Genomic DNA, 26,992 nt, shown 5'->3' with positions numbered 1-26,992 from the left:
TTATCGAAGTGAACCCATAATTTTCACTTAATTTCAATAGACATTCATGCTAGCAATTAGACTTATAAGTAGTTTTGGTAATATATGGATAGAATTGGGTTCTAATTTTTATGTATTGATCGAGTTATGAATATGATAGTGTTCTTCATTATGATAGTACGTACGATAGCGCTACAGAAAATTGTACAAAACTTTCATATAAAATTCTTCCAGATTTATTGTACCTTCCCTAGAGGTGGGGACTTGTGTTACAGGTTTATACTAGTAAAAGAATCAGGTCAAACAAATTAATTGTTGTGCATCATACAACGTTGAATTATTAGTACAAAAAATTACGAATGTAAACTTATTTAATGATTCACGTTTTATCACAAATCACGTGTGTACACCGATATGAATAGATAATTTCTATCACCATTGCACATTCAACATTATAATTTTAATATCGCGTGCATTTGCAAACCTTATCTGCATGCCGACGCTCTTTGTCCCCTATTCGAATCACTGTTCGTATAAAGTTCAATGTTTTCATCGTCCCAGATACCATTCGATTCAGAAATTTGTTGAATATATCAAATTCGTCATCTTTCTTAATATTGGACATAATAGCAACTATTACTTATTGCTGTCAAAAAATACACTTATACAAAGCTACTGCCACTTTCAAAGCGCAAGTGTAGAATCGGTAAAAGAAACTACATTGTGAGTTGTAACCTTAAATATTGTAATTGATAAGAAATCTAATCCAACTTCTATGAATGCGAAGTTTTCTTTAACAACGGTAATTAACCAAACCATGATAAGTAATTGTCTAGCGTAATATCAACTATGAAATATACAAAAATCTTGTAACAGCAATTCTTCAAAAACATAGCAAGATAAAAAAAGGTTGGAGTCTTAATTTTCTTTATATTTGTTGATATCTGATCCCAAAGAATCCCACACCGCGGTACATAATTTATGTCCACAGCGGATGTACTAAATGATACCTTGCAACTCGTACAATTTAACAGGTTCCATGTAAAAAGGTTGCAGTGTTGAACTGCCTCACATTAGTTCTGTATGGCAATTTGCCACCATTACTTTGTGGAGAACCGGCCTGTAATTGCATGGACAACTTCTAGGAGGCTCTAGATCACTAGAATGAAGATGTATAACAATGTAATTAAAGATTTCTGAAAGAAATGGTTAGCACTAAGCTGTCTAAATATCACAAAAATAACGAATTTAAAATTTAAATTTATCAGTCTTAATGTCAGACTGTCAGTTACGGAAATATATTTAGCTAGGGTTATGTCAAAAATTAAGACGTGACAGTCAGACTATGAAAAAACTTAAGATTTTTTTAGGTTTTTGGAAATTTACCTCACAAAACTTAAATCGGTACGGAGCTACAGTTCTAGAAGAAAATTAAATGCTGTCATTGAGACACCGCGCGTGTTATTTTACATATGTACGTATCTATTGAATAATCTTGAACCACCAAGGTTGTTTAATTCGTCTAAAGCAGCTTCGTTATATCGATTTAATAGAGGTTGATCATCAATCTATAGGGATTCTGGTAATATTGAAGGTCTCATCCCGTTTAAGATCTCGTCCCGAGGCCATTGAGTTTCATCAATTGTCGTTGGTATGAGCACTAATAAGGAATTCAAGATTACGGTGTCGAGCTAAATTGACCCTTGCAGAATCTATTCTAGTGTACTTGATATCGTCAACGACCATGACTTTGGCCTTAAGGCCCAATTTGTACACATGTAATCTAGTAATGTCCTATTACGACCAGTCCTGCATGCCCTGGTAACAGTTTTAAATCTTAAGCTGTGTCTTAGTCGCTGAAGTATTTTAAGGACAAGTATACAAAAAGCTTTCTAAATTTATCTTTTGCAAATGCTGACTTTCTTCATTCCGGAGCTTCCTCCAAGGCTCCCCAGGTAAACACACCTGGGAACTTTAATTCGGACCCATTTCACCCCCAGTCTTCAAATCCATACCAACAGTGTACCAGTGATATCTGTAGCAGTGTTTGTAAGTAGTCTCTTTATGTATTCTCAGTTACATTAGAACTTTCAGCTTTCAGAATTTTTTCTCCGCTTTGGGCTTCGGCATTCTCAGTTTTGATTCCATTTGTATTATCCTATACAACTGCTACTCGAAAAAATATATTGTCTTGGGTAAATTTAGTTCTTTCAGCCGCGATGGTCCATTTCGATTCTTGCATGATTAGAAAGAAAGACATATTTAATAAGCGATGTTCCAGTAATGTAAAACGTTGAATTGTGAAGAATATCGTAATATGCCCAGATCGGTCTTGCGTGTTCAGAAGAATCAGCCGTCAATTGGCCAGTGTCATCAATTGACCGGTCGACACCACCCTCCTATTATCATTGTGTGCCGTTTGTGGCCACTTGTATGAAGGAAACATCACAAAGGAACCCTTGTACTCTCGCAGCTTTTGTGCTTGGTGTGATGTATCCGATGCCCTGATTTTTGCACAAAAATCAGGATATTCAAAGAATTTATGGGGTTTATATACATCTATCTTCTGGCGTGACATCCTCTTTTAGTTTGGAGAGGAGCCCAGGGTGCGCCTTTGACCATAACTACTCTCGTCTCGCGTCTGACCGCCACAATCTCAAGGGTATCAGATACATCGATCACAAATGTTACAAGACTACCATTTTTGCATTTTTTTTTAAATTTTCAACAATTTATGCACTTATATATAAGTCATGAAGGATCCATTATGATATTTTTATTTTATGAAAAAATAGCTGCCTTAATAGGACTTCAGATTAAACTTAATGAATTCATTTATAAAAACGTGCATTATTACAGGCCCAAGCAATAACGTTAAACACTAGGTAGTGTCGGTTCTCGGTTCATGCTAAAAAAAAACTTAATTAATTTTGCATGCTAATTTCTCATGAAGAGTGTGCATAGTGCGTGTTCTATACATGTATTTACTTGTCACACCAAGTGCAATATAAATTTTCAATCAAAGTATAATAAAGTTAAAACTAATATATTTTTTACACTTGTGGCCATTTTTGGTTCAAATAACAATACATATAGCAATGAACAGGGCAGAGAAAATTTATGATATCATTATTTTAATATTATTAAATGTGTACGTGGTGTTATTAGTCCTATTAATATTTCTACGTTAATATTATACATACTTGACATGAATATATGACACATTTCTAGCTGAATCTGAACAACATTGTCTTGACCTCCATTTTTTTCTTAGATTTCATATTTTCTTATATCTCCGAATCACAATTCTTTTTATCAAGTTATTATAGTATTTGGCAGTTGGAGGTTATAGTTGAGAAGATCTCTTATGTATAATTGTCCTGTCATTCTTATTCGGAAAATTTGTCTATATCCAAAAACATAAGTAGAAAAGCTGATACTAAAATAAATTAACAATGAAAGTGTTTATTTTTACATTCACATTGTTCTTTTATTTGCCGTTTTACGTCAATATTATCTAATTCGCTTAACAGTGATGATTCTTAATATGACAATTTCCATGTTACACTAGTCTCCCAAGATCTTTGGCTTCGTGACATGAGAAGATCATCTTTTAACTAATGCTTTTTATCGATTTTTTCCAAAAGACTTAGGTATACTTTAGGAAACGTTGAATGGCACGTGATGGCGAAAAATATCAGCAGTTACGTATTCTTGCAAAATATTTTGTCAGTGTCGTTCGATGTTTGCATAGAAAATAATTTCTGAATAATTTTTTTCTTGTGCGACTTGGTAATAGCATGAGAAACTGGAATCAGAATTTTTGATGCACTTGTTATATTCAACATTCCATTGAATCTAGCACTCCATCGCGGTCTATTCCAATAAATCATATAACTATCACATGCTTCCTCCGAGATTTAAACCTGGAATTACCTGGACGGTTTTTTTATGTTTTAAAAAGAATATTAGAAGAAGTGAAGCAAGTTAGACATAAAGCTTAGCAAAAACGACCAAATTCAATCTATGATTCATTCAATCTCATTTCGATACCGGTAACTGAATCCTACACTCACTCAAAATGGTCTTGGTGACCGCCGATTGCTTACGACAGCGGAGGTCGACGTACCGTGATGTGATGCGGTTAGAATTATGTTACCTACTTACCATTACTATTACCACAATTTCAACCCCAAAACTAAGATTTTGCAACATGCCGTTGTAAGTTTATATCTGATTTTATATCAAAGTTAAAAGGCCCAATTTATAAATCGATTACATTGCCAACTTGAAGTACTTTTAGGATTCTTAATTAAAAAATTACAAAAACGAACAATGAATAGAAAGATCTTGCCGAAATATAGTGTTCTTACTATCCACGATTTAACAATATTACATGGAAATGTGGACACCAACAGAAATTGTGTCAATTAGAAATTGCGATAACACCTCCAATTAGATGTAGATGAAGTCGGAAAATTTCAAGTCGGTCAGTTTTGCTGGCATTTCTTTCTGAATTCATTGGTGTTACTGTAATAGGACTGCAAGCGTGACGTCGGGAGTCGGCCAGTTTGCCGTCGGCGGCGCGCGTACGTCGACGCCCCGCGATTAACGTTTCGCGAACGATCGTTATCAACCTTCGGTTCAAAATCACTGAAGCTATTGTGCATTCCTCAAAACCCTTAACCTTCATTCCTAAATTTATCTTGTGCATTATCAATCAAAATAGGTAAGCTCTAACTATGGTTTCCGGTGCGAATACTATATTAACGTCGATTTCACTTTCCGATATGCGCTGTAATTCGAAAATTGTCTGTTACATTAGCTCATTGCGGACCCCTCTGTTCGCGTATTGCAAACTTTATTGGTCTAACTGTCCGTCTATTGTGCTGTGAATGTCCTCTACAACCTCTGGTGCCTCTGCGAAAATCACTGAAACTTCGAGTGTTCGGTCGACATTGTATTTGAAATCTTTTCAACAATTTTGCTAAGGACTTTGCTGTTACATCATACTTAGTTGCAAGAAAAAATTTTAATCTTTGTAATTTTTTTTTAATGGAAAATTTCAACAATATAAAAGGTTAATATTCTTCAGTTTATCAAAAACCTTAATTTTATGGTCGATTTCTTAATAAACGTAAAGTATTTTTAATGCAAGGATGGAAATAATAACGGAAATTCAACAGGCGATTAACAATTCATTACTCACTATTTACAGTACGTATTCTGTTCTTTCGCCGGTATTGACGACTTTCTTACGAACGCCGATATTTTTGCGATATCGTGACACAACAAGTAAATCAAGTTACACATTGCTGGTTACTCATCAAATTTGTTAGTATACTTTTATCTAATCAATTTAGTAAGATCTTTGAAAAAATCTGTATAGCATTATTGGTAATGTACTTTTAGTAGATAATTCGGCCTAATAAGGATTAACTGGTTAATATTATATTGCCGAATAGAATTGTTTGTTAGTATTTAATGGAAGTTTAACTTCTAAATTGTCTGTGGTTTTGAAAAGTATAATCTTCAAATTGGTGATCAGTTAAGCTCTCTATGATAGTATCGTTTCAATTAGTATAAACAGGAACTGAAATTGAACATGGGTAAAATTAAGATTAGACTTTTAAAGAACATGTCTAAAGACTGAAGATACACTCATGTATGCATGTTTTTCCGTGTCAACTAAACTTTCAGTTTTTCCCCAACAATCGCGACTGTATTTTGAATTTCAATAAGATTGCGATAACTGTTTTCATTTCTTAATGCTGATTTGCTTACAATGAGTGTGTCGTGAATCACACCATTGCTAAATTTATGTAAGCTCCGCCTTTACTATTAGCATTCATTAATCGACTCTTGGTATCTACTTCATTTGTATTTCCAGTTTGATCAGCCTGGTTAAAATGTTGATTTCGGATTTCTTTTGTCTTAATGCAATTATCAAATCGCGATATTGGAAGATCAACTAGTGTTAAATTTCCTGATTGTACTTATACGTTAATGATATAATATTTTTCTGATAACACAGGCCTGCAAATTTTTACTTTTATTTTCCCCTTTTAGATTTGATTGCTAATCTTGGGTAAACGGGTGCGCTGATTACGAATATGTACCTACTTAGATTTTTCCTATCACCCTTAGTTTTTTTGAAAAATCCCTTTATGTGAATTTGCAAAAAAGACGACTTTACGAAGTATTATTTCTTTATTACAAAAAGGAAACAAATAAATAACTTCAAAACATAAAAAATACATTTAAAGGAGTGTAATTAATAAATAAAAAATATTAAATACTTTTGTGGTATCTTGCTTTCTTGTCAGCGAAGCTCTTATTGTGAGATTTTCGCTTAAAATTCCACTTGTACTTGACTCAAATTCAACATCAGGTTGAGATGCCTGTTCGACATCACTGTCACTGTCTTCAGCTTGCAATGATTCTAAGTATGGCGGCGATGGCAGAGCAACGTTCTCATCGCGATTCACAGCAAAATGTAACTGATTGGACGGTTGGATATACCAAGTACTTTTTTGGTATTGAATTGCAGCCTGTAGTTTTTCAGCAGCAAAAATAACAGTCGTCGGTGTGATTCTGAGGTTATCTCCAAAATACAGGGGATGGGAGATCAAAGGTATTCTTCCCTTTTGACCACGTTCGAAGTTCACAAACACATGACGTACAAACTTTATGTTTATCTTGATTGGCAATTGGTAGGCCGAAATACATATTATAAACGTAACTTATAAATTCGCTAATGTTATGCTGCTGTTTTTTCAGCATAACCTGGCCACAAATGTAGCAAAAGCTGTGCGGAGAGTTTAAGCACTTTCGCAATGACATTTTTCAAGAGAGCGTTTCAAATTGCAAATTCATTGCGGAAGTACTGATTTTATAAAAACGACGATGATAATATTTATTCAAAAATATTAATGTACCGTCATTAACCATCTTCTAACGATTTAAGTTAATTCCAATTCAAACAAACCTTAACTGTACAAGAAATGAGGTTATTAGCAAATGACTATAAAAATCGTTTTGAATTTTTTTGATAATAAAGGTGGAGGATAAAAGGATAAAAAATGTCCCTTAGTTAATTAAGTTCTATTTAACTAATTATTTATGAAGACATATTCATTATTGTGTGCTGGAATTATTGAGTGTGTTTTTTGTTCAATAAGAAACGAATGGAATAAAATATCATTTAATAATTGGGAAGGCCTATTATTAAATGATATTCAAAAAAATACTTTACCGAATAACTAAAAATACTGACGTGAAGGAACTTTTAGAATATATTCCCGTAATCAGCGTCCTAAAATCTATCCAAATCAATCATCAAAACTAAAAGGGGAAAACCGGTGCAGATTATTTCGATTAATTCTATTAATTAATACTATTCGACAAAGTCTGGGAAAACAAATTGTGCCGGTCACTCATGAACCCAGCATTTGTTTGAATACTTACCGATGCTCTTACGGTGAGGGAAAACATAGGGAGGAAACCTGCACATTCAGGCAACTGGATTTGCAGCCAATACGGATTAGGTTTACCTGCAAACATTGCGGAGGTCAGATGGGCATTGTTTCGTGTAAAAATCTGACTCACCCAATCCAGGATCCATGGTCAACGGCATACCCCGGCCTCCTCTCCAGAGAGGCGAGGCCAGGAGGCCGAAGACTCATGAACCCCGCATAAAAGTTAGCGAAGATGAAAGTAATAAATCTTGGATCAATATTTTCTCATTTTGTAGTCTAAATTCATGAACGTATTTAAATTAATGCCTATTGATAACGATTTATTATTATTACGATTTAAACCATAATTTCAATTATTCAAAGCATATAGCATAAGCGAACCGACATACTTGATGAACTTATCTACATATGGTACCAAACTCGTTTAATATTCAGCCCGCGTTAAATTCAATTGAAACATTGAAGAAACTTGTATCTCTATTGACCTGTGTTTCGTCATCATTAATATATTATTGGCTAGGTCTCGTCCGATTAGTTCCCGAGGGCACTTTGGGTGGCTTCTGTCTTACCTGCGTATTAATTACTTTTTTAGATTTATATAATTAGTCTTATTTTTATGATAGACATCAATCCAATTAACAAAAATGGCTTATCGTGAGACAAAACATAAATTAATTAAAACTAATCGTTCACCGCTAATTTAGATATATACCGCGAATACAAAATTGTGAATATCTCAAAAACTACTTAACCGATTTGGATACCCTCAAAAATTCTATTGACAGATCCTGATAATGGTTATCTCGTTATTAACATGTATTTTCGCTCCAATGTGATAGGCAAAAAAAAAACCTATGAGCTACAATTGTTGTATGGTTGACTATATCTGTGGCATGACCTAGAGTAAGCACACACATGGTTGCAAGCGATAAAAATTCCATTATGTTCTTAACAGCTTATTAAATTGTTAATTATTTTTGTTAATCATGTTATTTTTATCCCTTTTTTATGAGTTTCATTCAATTTACAAGTTTTTTTAATACGAGTATCTTCTCTCGTAGAAGAAGACATGTACCTACTACATCCATCCACTTACTATGATTCCTACTTCTCTCGCTACATCCACATTTATTATACTTTTCATGCATTGTGTCTTGGATTAACTTTTGTTTTAATGTTTATTTGTAGGTTTGTATTTTGTATATTTACGACTGTCACATTCGCAATGTTTATGTCATCACTCATCACGCCACTCAGGGCCAGGGGTCAGCGCTGCCTCTTGTTTTATTACGATCCATGACCATTTAACGTGGTTGCCGCGTGATCTTCAATGTTAAACAATTCGTTTATACATGCATCACTCGTGTTTATCCATATGGATAATATGACACACCCCTGTATTTATAAGTTTGTGCAATTATAGTTCTGCGATTTAATTCCAATTAATATTCCAATTATAAATGTAAAAGTAAGTTTATTTGTTTGTTGTCTCTTCACGCGTTATCTACTGAATCAATCTTCTCGAAATTTTGCGTAATATACTGGAGAAGGACAAAAAGTATTTTTCATCGCGGTAAAAATTGAAGTAAGTTTATAATAATTGTATTTTGTGACTGTTGTTGCTCGTCCTTTGTTTTATTTGTATAATCATTGTCGCCTATCAACATGCATAGTTTAATTTTATGCGATCTTCACAGAGAAAGTAGATGTTAATAAAGGAATATTACAAAATTGAAATGGTAATCCATTAAGCTCACAAAATAAATATACTCGATCGACAGCTTTCCATTCTGTTTTAAGTTTCACTAACAATAAAACGCGAATGTTTAAATTGTGAATGTTTAACTAATGTTTTAATTTTTACAATGAATTTTTGTTACCATAAATAGCATCATGAAATTTATTTCGTCATGCGTGTTAAAGAACACGTTAAAATCATTATAAATTAGCATTTGTTCGCATCCAACATCCATATCTTAACCGGCTCGTACGCGGTCCTAAAGTCTTCCCAAATCTTCATTGTCAGTAGTTGTCATTCTGAACTTCGTTCGGTTCACAGTCAGTTTATCTGTTACCAATTAGGTCGTACTTATTAATTATTGTTAATATTAATGTGATAACGTTGTGTTATCTGTCACGCATCAAGTTTCTCTGACCGCTTGCACCTACCAAGTCGTTCGTGTTGTATTTTGATTCAGTCAGTACGTCTTCGCGCGTCGGGCAGAGCGGTCTTGCGTCGCGCAGATCGGAAACTGTCATCGATCATTTATAAGTGATAATTAAAAAAAAGAACTTGGTGTTTTTTAGTCTGTGATATCTGAATGACTGTCAAAATTAGCCGGTTAAGTGGTGTTTGGAATTGGACGTTGGGTGATGCGGTGGTCGACACGACCAACTTAACAATGGAAACGATGAGCAATGTTTGGACGGTGGTGGAGCATGTCAGGGTGGCCAGCGGTGCCGCCGAACTGGCAATCTTCACCGCTTTGCTGTACTGGTTCTTTACTTCAAGGTTGGTGGCACATTTTGGCTTAATCACTCTGTGTTTAGAACAAATTTTTTTCTGAGTTAACGGTTTTCTGTGTTTTGAACAAATTTTATTTAAATTTATGGTTTTTCCTTAAGAAACATGTTAGAAATTAACACTTTTATTTTTTTTATTAATTTTTATTTTTACCGTTAAGAGCAAGCTTTAGAGGTTACTTTGCGTATTTTATAAGGTGCCATAAAAGTAACACGTTTTCTTTTAATACCAAAGATCTCTCAAAAGGATTATTTACGGTTTTATACATACTTATTTGAGTACATTATTTTTTAAATTTAAAATATCACGCCGGTATGAATGTGGATTAAACCATAGAAGTATCCAGAGATCGTGGCAAGTGAAGAGATGTAGTCTCTGCCCAACCCGCCGGGAAAGAAGGCGTGATTTTATGTATGTATGTATGTATCGTGCCGGTCAACGGCTTATGCTTTAGCTCTTTTGTTTATCTGCTACTTTAGCTCACATTATGAAATGGCCTTCATTCAGATAATGCTAATATAAAATCAGCTTTAAAACAAAAGGAATAATTCTACACAGTCGTTCTACTTCAGAGCCTTATTTTATTGGCGAAATGAAAAGTATCTAACATCATACTTTTAAAAACATGCCAAATCTACCTACCTACCCAATGATAAAGTGGATAGGTAGTTAAGTATCTAAAAGTTGAAATTAACGTTACAATTTGTAAATAAATAAAAGATATTACAAATACCGTGATATTATAAATACCCTCATTATTTAATCAAATAAATATAGAAATCTATTGATTAAAGTGTGTATTTTATTAATGAAGAATGAAATGAAAAAAAATTGAAATATTTATGATTAACGAATCCTACAAATAAAGGTAAAATTATGCTTTGTAATCTTTTTTTCATTTTACAAATTTTGCATACTTAATAAATTTTTGTTAAACATTGTTTTTCTATATGCATTCCTTTTTTTTGTTTATTAATTTAAGTTTTATTTAGGTTTGGTCTGTTTCGTCAGATTTCTAGTATTTTGTTACTTTATTACTGCCCAAAAATGTGCCAAGTAACAGTCAATTACAGTGTAACGCGATGGTTTGTGGAACAAAATACCAACCCTACCGGCTGCCATGTGTTTTTTTTCTTCTAATTGAATAGGGTCACTAACTATACAGTATACCAGTAAAGCCACAATTATGAAATTCTTAAGCTCGTTTTTATTACACGGGTTTTGTTAATATTTAGCTAACATTGTTAAATAAATGGTATTTTATAAAGTAATCTATTGTCAACTTAAAATTTTCAATCAATTCTTAGTATCGTAATTAGATATAAATTAATATATGTAACTAATAAATAGGACCTATTGCCGCTAGACACATTGAACAAAACATGTCGCCGAAAACATTTTAAACATAACAAGTAATCTATCTAATCTCTAAATTCCAGTGTTGTCATTTTAATCCAACTATTATAATCCGATGAAGTATCAAGTACTTGTTTGAGATAATCCAATCCAAAATAGACTTAAGGTAATGACAGCTAGTTGATAAGGGTTATTAAAAGGCCAAAAAAAAACTGAAATCCGAATAAAACTCATTTACTGGCTTCGAAGTGGTTTGGATTTTATAGTTGCTGTAGGTATTTACAGACCAACATGCAGTGTGTCACCTACCTATAGATGAATTGGATTCAATAATTTCTTACCTGTTTATTGTCAAACTAACTGACAATTAAAACAAAGCACGAAATTTAACATTATTATCTAGATTATAAACCCTTTACACTATTTATTGAAATTGTTTACATTTCGTTTGATAGGATGTGACTTTATAGGTACCTAAGTCGTGTAGTTGACGATATAAATATAAAAGGGATTAGACAAAAAACTTAAAACAAAGATATCTCTACGATTGATTGTAAAAGTTGTAACGCAATAATATGTTTTTAATGTGTATTCTGCGTTCTATTTCTAAAGATATCTTATAAATACCTTGTTATTTGATCGTTTGGCTTACATTCTCAGAAAAGAATATTTCAAACTATAAATTTAAGTAATCATAAATGTTCCTATCATCTTCACTCCTACCCAGAGACAGACGAAGAGTCATTTTTAAAACTTATTTTATTTCGACCAATTTGTAAGCCTTTTGTATACCGAGTGAAATCAACAATATCTTTATTTCAACGCAGCTATGACGAACCTGGTGTTCAGTCTATAAGTACTACTAAATGTTTACTAACATAGTGTAAGTACTACTAACTTTTCTATGGATTTTTTTGTCTGAAAATAAAAGATATTTATTTACTACAAAATTCTTCGCATCAATTTTTGTGAGCTTCACACAATTCGATAAACATGTCACGTCAAATGCGCGAGCGTGGCAGAGTTTACAGTTACGCAATGTGTTTATTTTGGTTCTTATCCGTTTGAACTAATTTGCGATTGAATTGTCGTTTATTTCATTTTATTCTCTTCAGTGTTAAACTTGGGGTTCATGATTAACATCTTCAAAATTTGAAGAACAATTTTCTCGTAATGTATTTTTAACCTCTTCCGATATCAGTACAAGTACACTTGCACCTGCAACATTTTTCCTTGGCCCTTATTTCTCTTTCGTGTTGACGAATTTTATGTTAATTTCCATGGCCCTGTATCGTTCTTCTGTTTTGGATTAACGATCTTCATTGTTGTGTTTTATTTACTGATAATTGAATACAGTACTTTAATGTCTAGAAATTAATTTTAAAATATAAAGTTTAGCATTCAGGTAAGGGTAATATTTATGTCATGCCTCGCCTTTGCTGAAACTGCAAACTGGTTTTCTATTCAGTATCGTTTGATTCAACAAATTTGTTGAGTAATATAGCAATGTAAATGTTTATCTTTCACTTGTTACACATCGATATAACCGCCATTGAATATGATATATATTAGAATGCCTATTTTATAAATATCAATTGTCTTGAATAGAAAGTTTTGCAATATAACACTTACATATTAATATTGAAAAAGATGAAGTAAAATTAAACATAATACATGATTTTGCAAATTACTATTAGTAATAAGTCGCAATTTCAATAAATGATTTATATAAGTTGTCGTTTTTGTTTCAGAGAAATTATAATTTGTAATGATGACGAATAGAACAGAAAAGTTATACGAAAAAAATGTACAGAAGTAGCTTTGCATTACTTGAAATTGTACGCTTTTCATGTATAGGATTTTTTTTCTTCTCTTTAATTTAATATTAATTGGTTAATAATTCTTGTATTTTTTTTGTGTAACCTTTATATAAAAAATATTTCTTCTTCTGTTTGTTGACTTTTCCTTCTCTATTCCCTATTTTCTTTCAACTCTACCTCATCACATAGGCATCATCTAGTTCCCTCTAATTTATATCCATCGCCAAATTTACTCTATCCTTGTGTCTTTTCATTTGGTTATTGGGTGACTTCTTTTTCTTATGATTATTTATCGTTTTAAAATAATTCTCATCAACAGCGTTGTGTATTGTTACAGCCGCGTCGCCGACATGCTGGAGGTGGTCGGCGAACGCGTCGGCGGGTGGTGCGGCGGCACCCGGGACACGAGCAGCTCTCTAAGACAGGCTGTGCGCGTGCGCAGGCGGCCGCAGAATGTGTACTCCAAGTTGGACACTGAAATAACAGTGAGTATTTGTACACTGCAGTGTTTTGTAAAATAATTAAGAAGATATTTTGTTGTCGAAAATGAGACATAGAATCTTTGAGAAAGCAAATGAATTCTCATAGGATCTAGGTGTAAATTAATACACCTTTTTATATTAGTATTTATCTGTCAATATTGTATTTCTGTTCTTAAGTAGTAAACTAATCCAGTTATACAATATCAAAAGTAAATAATAAATATACTGATTTATTTTTGGTAGTTTTCCCCTCATTAATTGGTAACTTAGCGCCATTTTGAAACAGTTATCGTTGTATCGTGACCTAAATTAACTCTTAATTACTTTAATGTTAGTAATGGTCGAATTATATGTCAGCAATGTTTTAGTTTGATGAGAAAATTAAGGAGAAGAGTTTGAATCATTAGTAAATGAAATGAGCTCGTATGCAAAATTATATTTTTTTTATACTAAACATCATTATCAGTGCATTTTTAGAACGCACTTCTTATTGGTCAAGACTTTCTATACTAAATTTATTTATTTCCAAACTTTTCTACAAGAGGCCGCTCACAGCCTCTTGCTGTATTTATCACATTATGTCCCTTTGATTTTAAATTGCACTTGTTGACGTCAAAATGATAACATACTCAAGTTTAATCTCTTGTCTTGACTGTATCATTAAAATAGATGTCATATCTTACACTAACCGCTCATTATGTGTGTAGTAACCATTACGGTTTCATAGTCACTTCTTATGTCTTATCACGCTATCCAATTATGTAAGAAATTTTTTGGCTATTACACAAATTTTGAAATACAATTAACTGTTACTCCATTTTCCTCGAATGTTGCGTTTGCTTGTCTTTTATATTCATTATTATGATTGAAGTTATTATGTAGCTCGTTTTTATATCTTCTATCTTTTTCTTATGCAGTATGAATGAGACAAACTCTTTCTTTTTTATAGAAAGGAATGTTTACCTGGAGTTTTGTTGTATCTAAAATCATTACGTGGATGTCTATCTCTTAGATATGAATATTTTTATTTGCACTATTATTATTTCGATAATTTTTGTAGTTCGGAGCAATGTTAGCCAATTTTCTATTCTGTAATATTATATTATTTTATTTAGTATAGAACAGTTTTTCAGTGTCGAGGGTATTAATAAAGGAGAAGGTTACTATCTTGAAAGAGATTTTTTTTGTAACTATCGTATCTATTGTCAATAAGACAAGACTCTTAAATGTCACTTTGATCTGTTTATGTCAACCAAAATACACTATACATTTCAATGAATCTCTACTAAATTGACTAAAATGCAGTGAAAATTTATATTCTTTTGAATCTCGTAATTATTTTTACAAAGTAACACGTCTTCATGTTTTATATTTTCTGTTATTTAATTATGATCAGTGATCACTGGCTAACAGTTGAATTATTTTGGTTATTCGTGGCCTGTTTTCTTTTCAAATGTATAGTGGACGCGGTATGTAATTTTTTTTATTTCTATCTTCAAATCTTTTCGTTATCGTTATTTAGCAGATATTTTAAAGACATATGTGTTACTATATAATGTATTACTCAAGAGGCAGCCTGTCTGGTATTTTAACTGGTGAACCTTTCATCTCCTCTAAGCATACTCTTAATACCACTGAACGACTCCACGTAATTAGCGAGTCCTTATTTATCTATTGGAATATATGTAATTTGTTCAATTAATAACTTTTGACACCAACTTGTACTAATAGATGCAATATCTTCATAGTGACTATCTTCATTAAATCGTTCACATAACTCAAGTTTCCGACTCCTTACGCTCAATCTTTGGAATTTGTCCAATACATATTCATTTATTAGTATCAACAGATGTCATATCTTCATCTTTTGTACCAACAGAATCGCTCAAACGCCCTGTACCGGGTGAAGGAGACGACGGTGGTGTCTGCCCCCCAACCAGTGACCAGACCCCCCGCCGGCCTGGCTTGCTCGAGATGTGCACCTATATCAAGGGTGAGTTGATGAAGAATACTTATTTCTGGATTCTTGGAACAAGTAAAGCTCTGAAAATCAGAGCATTTAACCAACGGGACACTTTGTTTTAAGCGAAAAATATCATATTGAGTCTGAAACTATAATTGGACTATCGTTGCGCCTACGAGCAATTTGACAACACATTTTTTTGTCCTCTGGCATTCAACTGATAGAAATTTTTATCACCGAACCATACGTCAACGAAATATATATTTTTTTGAAACCGCTTCATAGGCAAAACGACTATCGGAGAAAAGTTTCGTCATATTTCGCACTTGTTGATGGGCGCATATGATATATGAAGTTCATAAATGTGGAAATACTCGTATATTTTAAGGTAATCCAGGTCAAGAAGTAAATTAGAAGCACAAAAATTAGGTTTACCTTGTAATTATTAAAACACACATAATTGTCATTTATGAGGTACATTGCAAAAAAATTGTCTCTTTAATATACCAGTATAGCTTTTTAATGTTCTAGCCATATTTTCAATGAAAATTATATCTTAAAAATTAACTGCGCAGCCATGATCAGTAATTTGCAAACTGGTTTCAGGCAGAAACGTGTACAAAAACTTACTTATAAATAAACTCAGTTTCGAGATAATTATAAATGTAATAAGAGAAATCTAAAAAAAACATATCATAGACAAACAGGGCGATGATATTTTTTTACGTAAAAATGTATGGTTTTCCAAATGGGCTTCTAGAATCTAGGGTTTCTACGAGTATAAACCGTATTCTCACGTTAATTGTATAAATCGAGGAGATGGCCCAGGGGAATAGTTTTCTATACAAACCGCTTAATTTGCTATGAAACACATCCAGATGATTTTGCGTAAAGCTAAGAATAATAAGATCTTTGTGATACTTGAAACAATATTTGCGTACGTTAAATAAAAACGATTGCAGATATTTTTCGTGCTAACACTGAGTTTTGTACTTTGCCCACGCAGACAAGGAAGACCCGTGAATTTGGACGTTATTTTAAGTATTGCAGAATATTATTTCATTGCAAAAACTATTATGCTTATTTCGGTACATTTTTAAGAAATTGTTTGTTTACACGAGTATAAAATACATTAGTAATTAAATTTTGAAGAGTAATAGCTAAATTTTAACTTTTATCAAGTACTAAAATACATATGTTGTATGTTTAGTAAATACTAAAATTAAAAGAAATATACCTATATGAATATGAAAAATATCAAAATGTTTATTCGGTAAATAGAAAATGCATTATAATTATTTGAAATTTAAATATTACTAGTTTATACTCCACCAGCGCCAATTTGGTGCAACCCACAAAATAATACATGGTTTTTGCAAATCCCACGGGAACTAAGGTATTTATCGGGATGAAAGCTATGTCCCTGTGTTCTTCTCCACTTTTTGGTTCAGTACATAATACGTAACGAATTTACAAACAAACAAACTTACTTTCGCAGTAATGAAATTATTTAGGATATGATTACTTTATTTTCCATAGTTGTCTATTTACTTCATAGATACGGTATTATTATCGGCCTATTTTGAGAAAACCTATTGATAACCCCAGCTATTTCAATGTTTGAAATCTGCGCATATTTAAATATTATCTTGTTGCGTACTGATTAATGCTCGTTGAACCTTTTTTTATCATATACAGGAAATAAATACTATATTCATACATAATATGGAAGGCGTACATTCAATTTTAGTTTTTATTTCATTGACATAGGGTACTGATGATCGTCCTTTTATTTCCGACTAAGCGGAATGTTTTGCAATTTTTTTTAGTTGCTTGGTTGTTTTCAAGAAGAATAAATAGTTCCTAATGCTCTCTTTGCGCTATTCAAGGAATTATGAGAAATATTCCTTTTTTTTTTAAATACTGAATTATTTTTTTGATAAAGATTTAATTCTACTCCTTACAGTAAGAGTATTGATTTCAAAGATATATATAAATATGACTTACGCTGTTGTGTTGAGTTATTTTATTATTATTTCTTTAGTATAAGTTACTAACTAAGTTTAAAATACTATTTGTATACGTGGGGCGCCGTCTCTTTGCCATGCCTGAAAATGTTCGCTTGTTTATTTTCTTTACAAAAATTGTGTTTAAAAGTAATGCTGCAAAAGGACTGCTTGATGTATCATATAGTCCAGCTCTTTTATAGCTGTCAGACACACAAACATTCATCACGTCTATATCCCTTACGGGGTAGACAGAGCCAGCAGGCTTGAAAGTCTGATAGGCCACGTTGAGTTGTTAGGCTTAATGAAGAATCCCAAGTTTATAAGCTATTGTTTAGTCGCCTTTTAAGTAAAAGATAGGGTGGTTTATATCGGTGCCGGGAACTAAACGGCACTACTGTCAGAAGTGAATGCAAACTATTAGGGTTTTATCACAAAAATTTAACAATTTCTTAAATCTTTATTAGGCACTCCTTCAACATGCCTTCACCCCGTGTAACCCCGTCACATATTTCAAATTTCTATAAAACATTGACGGAAAAACTACTGTTCAATTTGACACACCATCTTTATAATTTTCGGGCGTTCGATTTAGTAGCGTACGTACGTACGTACGCAAACGCGACGTATTCGTATACGTTGCCACGAAAGTAGGTGTGCCGAATACCATTCATTCGCGGCAGGTTGGTACTCAAATACACCGGCGGCTGTGCTGGTGCGGTGCGGTTCATCTTTGCTTATTTATGTGTAACAGTATCGTTAAAAGATTAATAATATAGGTACTTTAAAAAACTATTTATTTGTCAGGAAACATGTAGAAAATGTCTGCCAGAACATTGGCAGACATTTTCTACTTTCTTGTGTCGATAAATGTAGTGATGTCTTAAATCGATTGATTTAACTACGGTTAACAATATGTAAAAAAGAAATTTGGCTAAAGAAAAACTTGAAACGTTAGAATTAATTTCTCAAAAAAATTATTTGAGAAGGAACTCTTCCTTTTTCTTTCAAAATGTTAGAATATAATAGAACATGATTATCGGTTATTGGAACATGTGAAAGTGAATTTGGAAATGGTGAAAAATGATTGAAAGTTATCAATGAACGATTAAAAAATTGAAAATAAAACCTAAGACTATTTTGCATTGTAATCCTAAGAAATAAAATCACACCATTATGAGTGATATTATCGAGTTATTAACTGATTATCTACTATATCTGTTATCTCTTTTATCGTTAAATAACTCAAGTAGTATTAAGTACGACAGAAAAATATCATGCGGCATATTTGTCTTCATAGTAATTAGGTTAATTACAGTTTTTATAAAATATTTAACTAATTTCAGCTTAAAATGGAAACTGGCCATGATAAGGTGACGGTTGACACAAATTGTTGATGCATTGAGAAATCTCGTTGCGCTAGTTGCTAATTTAGGTATTTTTCATCAAACTGTGTTGGGAGAATATGTGAAAATAGTTTTTAAAAGCAGGTTAACATTGCCATTGATGTTTATGTTACATTATTAAATTGATACCGTCCCGGTTATTGTTGTCGTTCACACGGAGAGGGCTAAAGTATTGTGGACGATAAAAACAAATAGTTATCACGAGCTACCTAGAAAAAGAAATGCAACATGGCCTAACTTATTATTCTAAGTTATTTACTGAAAATCTAATATCAACATACTCGTAATAACTTTTAATAAAATCTAAAGCCACCTATGGATCAAGATCTTAGTAACAGCCATGATCTTTACATTAAAAAGAGGGAGATCACTAACAACAAAGTCGTTGTACTATCTTAGGCACAAATGCCTTTGTTCGCACTTCTCACATGTTGTGTTATCAGTGTCATCGTGCGGTTCCGTAATGCCGCTTTTTGTTTCATCATTTTCAAATAAGCTATTGTTCTCCGCATGTGTTTCGCTCATCATTACTTTTTATTAATTTAAACTTTTGTCAGTAACCACAGATATAGAATAATCAGAAACCGATATAAAGGAACAAAAGGATCACGGTTTAGTCGGCACAAGGGTTTTGTTTAGTGTTTGTTAAATCTATCTTGAACTACATCATAACCATGTATTTTTGATTGCGACTGGAGCATAATTTCGGTTCACACCCACATCGTCCATATAATCTTAAACACTACTTTCCTATTATTGATGGCTTTAAATATCTCATTCTCAACTAAATAAGTAAACCAATCCGCCTACTAGTTATGTAGAGGCTGTTCTTCTTGTCATAGCTAGTAACTTCGGTCACCGAAACTTGTCATAAAGTAAATCGTTAAAAATAAGACAAGTTATGTTTGTCAAGGGTGGAAATCTTTTGAAGGCGTTGATAGATATGGCCAATTAATTCAATTAGCAATTTACGCAGGAACGTCTCTTCGAGATTTCGTACAATGAGGCATTAGGCGGATACAACTGAGAATTCTACATCCTTTTGTTGGTATGGCCTTCAGCATTTCCAGACTTTACTGTAGAAAAAAAAACTAGTTAGATGTTCTAATGTTATCGTTTTATCTGCTATTCTGTCTGCCTACATTTGCACTTGCATTGTTTATTTCAAATCTTTCTCGGTCTTCTTCTTTATGCCTAACTAGCTTTTGCCCGCGGCTTCGCCCGCGCAAATGTATTTATATTATAAGGATACGCCATAAAATTTCACCCATTTTTTTATCCCGTATCGTGCGGGGCTGTTTTATGTTTATATTTGGTTTAAATTCATATGGCTTCTCCCGTCTTGTCCCGTCTCTTCTCGTTCTGTTCCGTCCCGTCCCAACCTGTTGTGTCCCGTCCTGCCCCGTCCAGTCCTATCCTGTCCCATCCCATCCTATTTAGTGCCATCCTGCTTTCCGCAACTGATACGTATTTTTTACTAACCAATATTTAAGACTTCTCGCACTTCGACACCTATCACTATCAAAAATATCAAATCTAATCAACAAATCAAAAATTAACTGAAATAGAGAGTAAAATAAGTTAAATAAGTCAAGTTAAAAGTTAATGAATCAAACGAATAATAAATTCAAATCAAAATATTTGTAGTGTGTAATACTATATGTAGTTTCGCGTATGTCCGCTAGGGGCGCTGCTAAAATTACACGATAAATTAAAATATTTTACGCTACCTAGCTAAATGACGGTAACGAAACCATAGCGCGATCTATCTCGATGCCAACGCCATCTATCGAGCATCGAGACAACTCGTGATAGTTAATAGAAAATAAAATTCTGGTGTTTTATTTATGCATACCGAGATTTATGGACCGATTTACGTGATTCTTTTTTTGTTCGGTAGAGTATACTTTCAAGTTGGTCCCGTTGTTACCTAGTCAGGATCTGATGATGGTATTCCAGGGAAATCAAGGGCAAACCTCAAATTTACAGGCAATTACGTTTTTGACAATTTCATAGATCTGTTTAAGTATTTGCGTCTGATAGTCATCATCCCATGTGAATGAGCTGATGATGGAAGGTACAACTCCTCAACGGTTAGGAGTTGAAAGAAAATTCTTACGAAGTTATACGTACATGTGAGGCTATTAGGTTGACCTGATAATAAAAAGTAAATCTCATTAACGTTAAGAATTTAGGTGAAAATGGATGCGGACAAATTTCGTAGCTGTTTGTATGGGTAGTGTTAACACAAAATAGGGATTTAAAGGCGTGATGTTATTAATGTTATGCATGTATGTACATAATTATGTATGTTATTATGTATGTTAAAGAGACGACTGAAAGTTGTCATACAAAGTCTTTTTTTTAAGGATGGGAAATCATCAAATGACCTCTCCCGCTCTGGGTGGAACGGAAGGGAGTGTCAGACTTTTACTGACTAAAACCCACCTCGTTCCTTCAGTTGCCCTTTGCGTTCCGGGGCCACGGTATCTCGTTAGAACTTTCCCGCAGCCCCGGCTCAGTTTATCCCGTTTCCCCCCCTTGGGGGTTGACATTTCAAAAATCCCTTCTTGGTGCTCACTTATGTTACTAAAGGAACCTCTGTTCAAAATCTCAGACTCCTATACCGAGCGGTTTCGGCTGTGCGTTAATAAATCAGTCACCCATTCGCACCCCCTAAATCACGATTGGAGGGTAGTTTGAAAAAACTTATAATGTCAAACATATTTACTTGCCTATGTACGTGTTCATGCCAAGTTTCAAGTTTATAAACCCAAGGAATAAGATTTTTCATAGAAACGTTTTTACCCCTTTTCCCCCCCTTGGGGGTTGAATTTCCAAAATTCCTTTCTTAGTGCTCCCCTACATATCCCAAGGAACCTACATTCCAAATTTCAGCTGTCTACGACCAGTAGTTTCGACTGTGCGTTGTCTGTCAGTCAGTCACTCAGTAACGGAAGAGTTTTATATATATAGATTAAAAAAATTCAGTCAGTCATTGTCTTGCGTTTTATCGAAATTTTCATCTGCACAATTTCAAGCAATTCAGTTTTTATCTGAATATGTTGGATGGCATGTATTGTATATGTGTCCCTTCTATATTCATTGCCTCATATTAATCTTCTAATTTAAGATTTTCCTATTCATTTTCCAATGAGATGACTTAACGTTACTATTGTTATTACGTGTATGTATATATATTATGTACAAGTTTTGACCTTTTTGCCACTGACGTAAATAATTTTTTAACAGCTCCTTCATTATTTATTTTGTCAAAAAATCATTTATTACTCTGTTTAGTACTTTTTTTTAACTCTATGCCGTCATAATTCGCTTAAAAACATCGTAATGAATGTGTTAATGAATATTTGTTATTCGCATGTTTTTTCCACTACGGCTACCATTCGCATCACTGAATTTACCGGCACTAGCAATTTTATAAATATTAATTTACTTTGCAATTGCATTTCCATGTACGAGTATGTATAACTAATTAACATAGAATCTTATGTCGTGGTAATAGATTCTAAATTGCCATCAATCTGGTAATTTCATGATGTGCTAAGTACTATATTAGATTGAAGAAAATTATTTACGTTATAACGGCCGCAGTCGATTGAGGCTGTGGAAATTATCTTACATTTCCTACATGTTATGTGGTATAATAATTCAGCTTACTTTAATCCCCTGTGTAGTATTTGTAAATATTTACTAATAGACATTTTATTCATTTGTAGCAGATATGAAATTTAATCGCTAAATTTTTTCTAGTTTGAATTTTCGTATTCGAACCGCGAGAATTTTTGTTACAAGTTTGGTCTAATTGATGATTTCGGCGCATACCAAACTAAAAGAATCAATGGTATATGTGAGAACATGCATCATATGTACATTGTTATGTTAAAATCTACAAAACATGAATATGATCTTCCAAAAAAAAAACTCACGTGTTTAAACATATATATACCAAAGTAGAGAATAGAAGCTGTTACAGAAAATGCACTCAATGTATAATAATAATTACTATTAACATTTTTAAAACAAGAATATGCTCTCCAAATAATGGTCACGTTTTCAAGCACATGAACACAATGGAAAAAATAGACGATAGCAGAAGAAGAAATGCATCGTATATGTATGTTAATATTTGTAGTACAAGGAGAATAACTTCAAGAAAATGAATTATTAATTTAGAATTTTTTACCTTATATATTTGAAAGTACATCGGTTATGCATTATTGAAAATTATTAGAATTTTTGTTACATTTTATTTTTAGATTTTTAAAGCATTTCCTACTAAGAGGTTAAGTGGTGTACTCAAAATTTTATTCAACATGACTTAGCTATTACCTGGATTACGTTAGTGTTATATATAGATTTTTTTAGCATATTAAAAATAACTAAGCTAGTAATTCATCTGACGACTTCTAGAATTTTTAGTCTCAACCTGATTATATGTTATCTTTACCGCAATATCGTCGTTAATATGTTTGTAATGTTTTTCTTTTTAAGGCTTCTTTTCTATAAGTTGAATTAATAGAAGCCTACGCCCTCTATAAGACCATTGCAGATAAAGCCACAAAGTTAGAATTGTCATTATCTTAATAGAGGTCAGCAAAGGTGCAGGAAGCTGGCTATTTGGATGACATCAATAAGTCGTTTGTGTACATATCTTGGAAATGGACAAATAACTCTTAATTCTGATAATTTAAAGTTTTTAAAAAAGTTCTATGACATATATGCATTTATAAATCTCGTCTTTATATATTTTAATGTAAAATCGATGAAAGAATATGAACACACCACCAAACAATAAATTTAATCAATAACCTCATTCAGACAATGTTTTTAAGCAAAATGCAGAGCTGGAGATACCCAGTACAATTTCCGCCATTTGTTTATCCTATTCAAATAAATAGGAAAGGATGTGCCCTTAAGGTTTCGAAGGATGTCACGTACGAAGGTCAGCAGATAGCCGCTTCCACGACCAGTGACTCATTAGGTATATTTGATATACAAAGAAAATTTACAAAAGAACAAAGCCGCCAACAGTTTGTATTGGAATTCTTTGTTTCGCGTGAAAACATTGTGCTGACAAACGTTATGTGTGGTTTTGAATTCTTTTACGAATTGAACACTGATTCATTGTAGGAATATATAATATACCTTTTGATATTACGAAAGACACTGGTAAATCTGATTACGACCCAAAGTCTTAGCACTTTTTTCTAGAACTGTCTTGTAGAACGTGGTTTTGAATACTTTTACGAATTGAATACTGATTCATTGTAGGAATATATAATATTAATATTACGAAAGACACTGGTAAATCTGATTACGACCCAAAGTCTTAGCACTTAGATAGATAGATATTTTCATGATTATTTAATTTTTTCGGTCAAATCAACAAATTAAATTATGATTCTCCACATCAACTGTACATAAAGAAAGAGAAGATTATATTACGATCTAATATACGATACCTGTTGAAAGTTGCCTTCAAATTTTTCTTATTCTACTGGCTCTGATTTCCCCGTGATATATTTGTGACCTCAAATGTAATCTATTTTATCTATATGATGATGCACATCAGAAGGGAGGTCAAGATCTCGTTCAGTATTCGTAACGTGAGCCGCTTCGGTTCAACCTTGTGCAGCGCGTTGGTTTTCCTCTGCTCATACTGCAATATGTAAACTAGGACAATCTTCTCGACTATTCAAATTTGTATGTATGGTTTTGGATTGATTTGTATTTGGCATGGCGACCGATTTGTCATTTGTTTTGTTAATGACATTGTCCATTGATGTGAACCCAAAATTTGGACGAGGTGAAATTTGTTATGAATTTTATTAGCTCTTTACATATCATTAATACACTTGCAAGCGACTTCGATTGCGTTAATGTCTTAATTCACTACTGGGTATATCTTTCTAGTTAAGTTCAAAGTTAACGAATAAATAATAATCATTCATAATTAATCAAGTACCGTAATGTATTCTCTCGTCCACATTTCTGATTCTAAATTTAGATTAGTGTGGAGTTGACGTTGTTGCAGTGCAGATTCGTTACCGCTTCTTCTGCACTGATGCTTTGGATGCGGCGCTAAACTCGACTTTATGTAATTTATTCGACATCAACTAATGTTGTAAAACCAAAAGAATGTAGGTAGCAAAACTATGAAATCGTTGTGCATTTTCATTCTATCTTCAGCCGGCTTTTCATAATGTGTATGTATGTGTACACACTAACTACATACGTCACAAGTTTTCAGCTGTTCAAATTCTCTTTATGCTGTAAATTTATCATCATTCTTATCTAAATTTGTAATTCTTATACTTCTTGTTTTACTAAAATAAATGTAAGTTAGCACACAACGCACAATTGTCGATGGAACGTTTGTTGACAAGCGTCCATTCACATGCTCTTGATAAACAGCAATGGACTCGCTTGTTCCAAATTTAAACTCCGGCCGCGGTGGCGTGACTCTCGCCAGCCAATGGAAAGCCGGCGCCTGCGCGGCTAGTCCGACGACCTCAAGTAATAACCATAGTCGATTCATCTGCGAATCAATCAATCGTCTGCTATTAGATATGAAACTTGGTATCTTAGAAATCAATGACCATAAATTTTGAGTCTATTGTTCAAAGTAATTCTTTTATAAATTACGATTTTGTTTTGTCGAAATTTTATTTATTGTACAAGTCATTGTATGTAACTCACACAATAAGTATTTATAAACTATAAATCTTCCTATTATCTATTTTAATTACTCCAAGGAACATCACATTATTAAAGTATGATGCAATGTAAGAAAAAATTCTGTGGCCATTATTATTATTCAGTTATTATATACATATTTCAATATGTTGTATCTGGTGATTCGTATAATCTACTATTTTACTGTATTTTTATTAGCCTTTTTCTCATTACAGTTTTGAAATGCCATTTGAACTTGTCACACTTTGGCGGCGTTTATTAGCAACACGTGTTTCTAACATTGTAGTTGTAGCGGAATAAATAAACACATCGTCGTTATACTACAGCGATGCGTACCTACTCTAGTAATGTTGTAAATTACGTACAGTTACTTTCATGATTAATGTACTTTCTATTCTACTGGTTGTTGTGTTTACTTGTCTATCTAGGCTTTCTCCTAAACATCAATGGCCTATCATTGTTAATGCAGCTGTTGCTTGATAAGCATCTACTAGAAATTCTAAAATTATTAGGTTTCTTGAGGAACTAAGAGTATTTGTACCTGCTAAATCGATTCTTTCATCATCTTTAATTATTTTCACTTGCATTTTCTGCCCTGTACCTACCCTATCTTTGTATATGGATTTTATTTTGACTTTCAACTATAAATTGTACTCTTATTATGGTCAAAGGCTCAAAAGTGTTGATAAGGTAGTTTTCAATAAATAATGCGGTAAAATTACTAGTCCAAAGTTCATAATCCTGATTTTGCATGATACATACTATCTTTTATTGACGTATATGGAAATAATTATTATGTAAATCGATGTTTTCCATCGCTTCCAAAGTGCAAATGGAGTACAACATCGTAAATCACTTAACTGTGACATTTTTTAAATTGTTGAATTTGCTGTATGGTACTAGGTTGGTTTTCTACGACAGCATTAATAAAGAATCCATTGTTTGATTTTATTATATCAGTAACAGTGATTTTTCTTTGTCCAATTTAGTGAACCATTACAAGCAACTAAATTTTGAAAAATTGTTTAATAATGCTAAAGTTAACTTGCGATTTTTGTATGTTCTTGTACTCCCATTGTTTCTGTTCTGTAAAAAATGTTTAAGAAACACTCTTTTACTGCACTGCTACATGTGACAACCTATTTCTAGATATAAAATAATATGTTCTTACATTTTAGTAACATTACTTGTTAAACATAGAGATCGCAATTAGGTCTGTAAATTATTATACGTAGTGTAACACGACTAGCACGTTCACGCA

At 32.9% G+C, this 26,992-nt stretch overlaps 1 protein-coding gene across 4 annotated transcripts in view; it reads left to right on the top strand.

Moving 5' to 3' along the window:
* LOC106133052 (glycerol-3-phosphate acyltransferase 1, mitochondrial) overlaps positions 1-26,992 on the top strand; it is a 54,311-nt gene that overhangs the window by 5,258 nt on the left and 22,061 nt on the right. Inside the window, exons 1-4 of one of the 4 annotated variants that reach the window (XM_060951044.1) lie at positions 4,555-4,708; positions 9,765-9,969; positions 13,495-13,642; positions 15,519-15,632. In XM_060951044.1, the coding sequence (XP_060807027.1) occupies positions 9,779-9,969; positions 13,495-13,642; positions 15,519-15,632 (453 nt within the window). In that variant the 5' untranslated portion in view covers positions 4,555-4,708; positions 9,765-9,778. Of the gene's footprint in view, positions 1-4,553; positions 4,709-9,439; positions 9,970-13,494; positions 13,643-15,518; positions 15,633-26,992 lie in introns of those variants that run through there. The other 3 variants (XM_060951046.1, XM_060951043.1, XM_060951045.1) reach the window with 3 other exon arrangements.

This window comes from Amyelois transitella, chromosome 23 (assembly GCF_032362555.1).
Source record: "Amyelois transitella isolate CPQ chromosome 23, ilAmyTran1.1, whole genome shotgun sequence".
NCBI classification, from domain to species: domain Eukaryota; kingdom Metazoa; phylum Arthropoda; class Insecta; order Lepidoptera; family Pyralidae; genus Amyelois; species Amyelois transitella.
The sequence above is the reverse complement of the archived record's forward strand: the minus strand, read 5'-3'. Positions and strand labels throughout refer to the sequence as shown.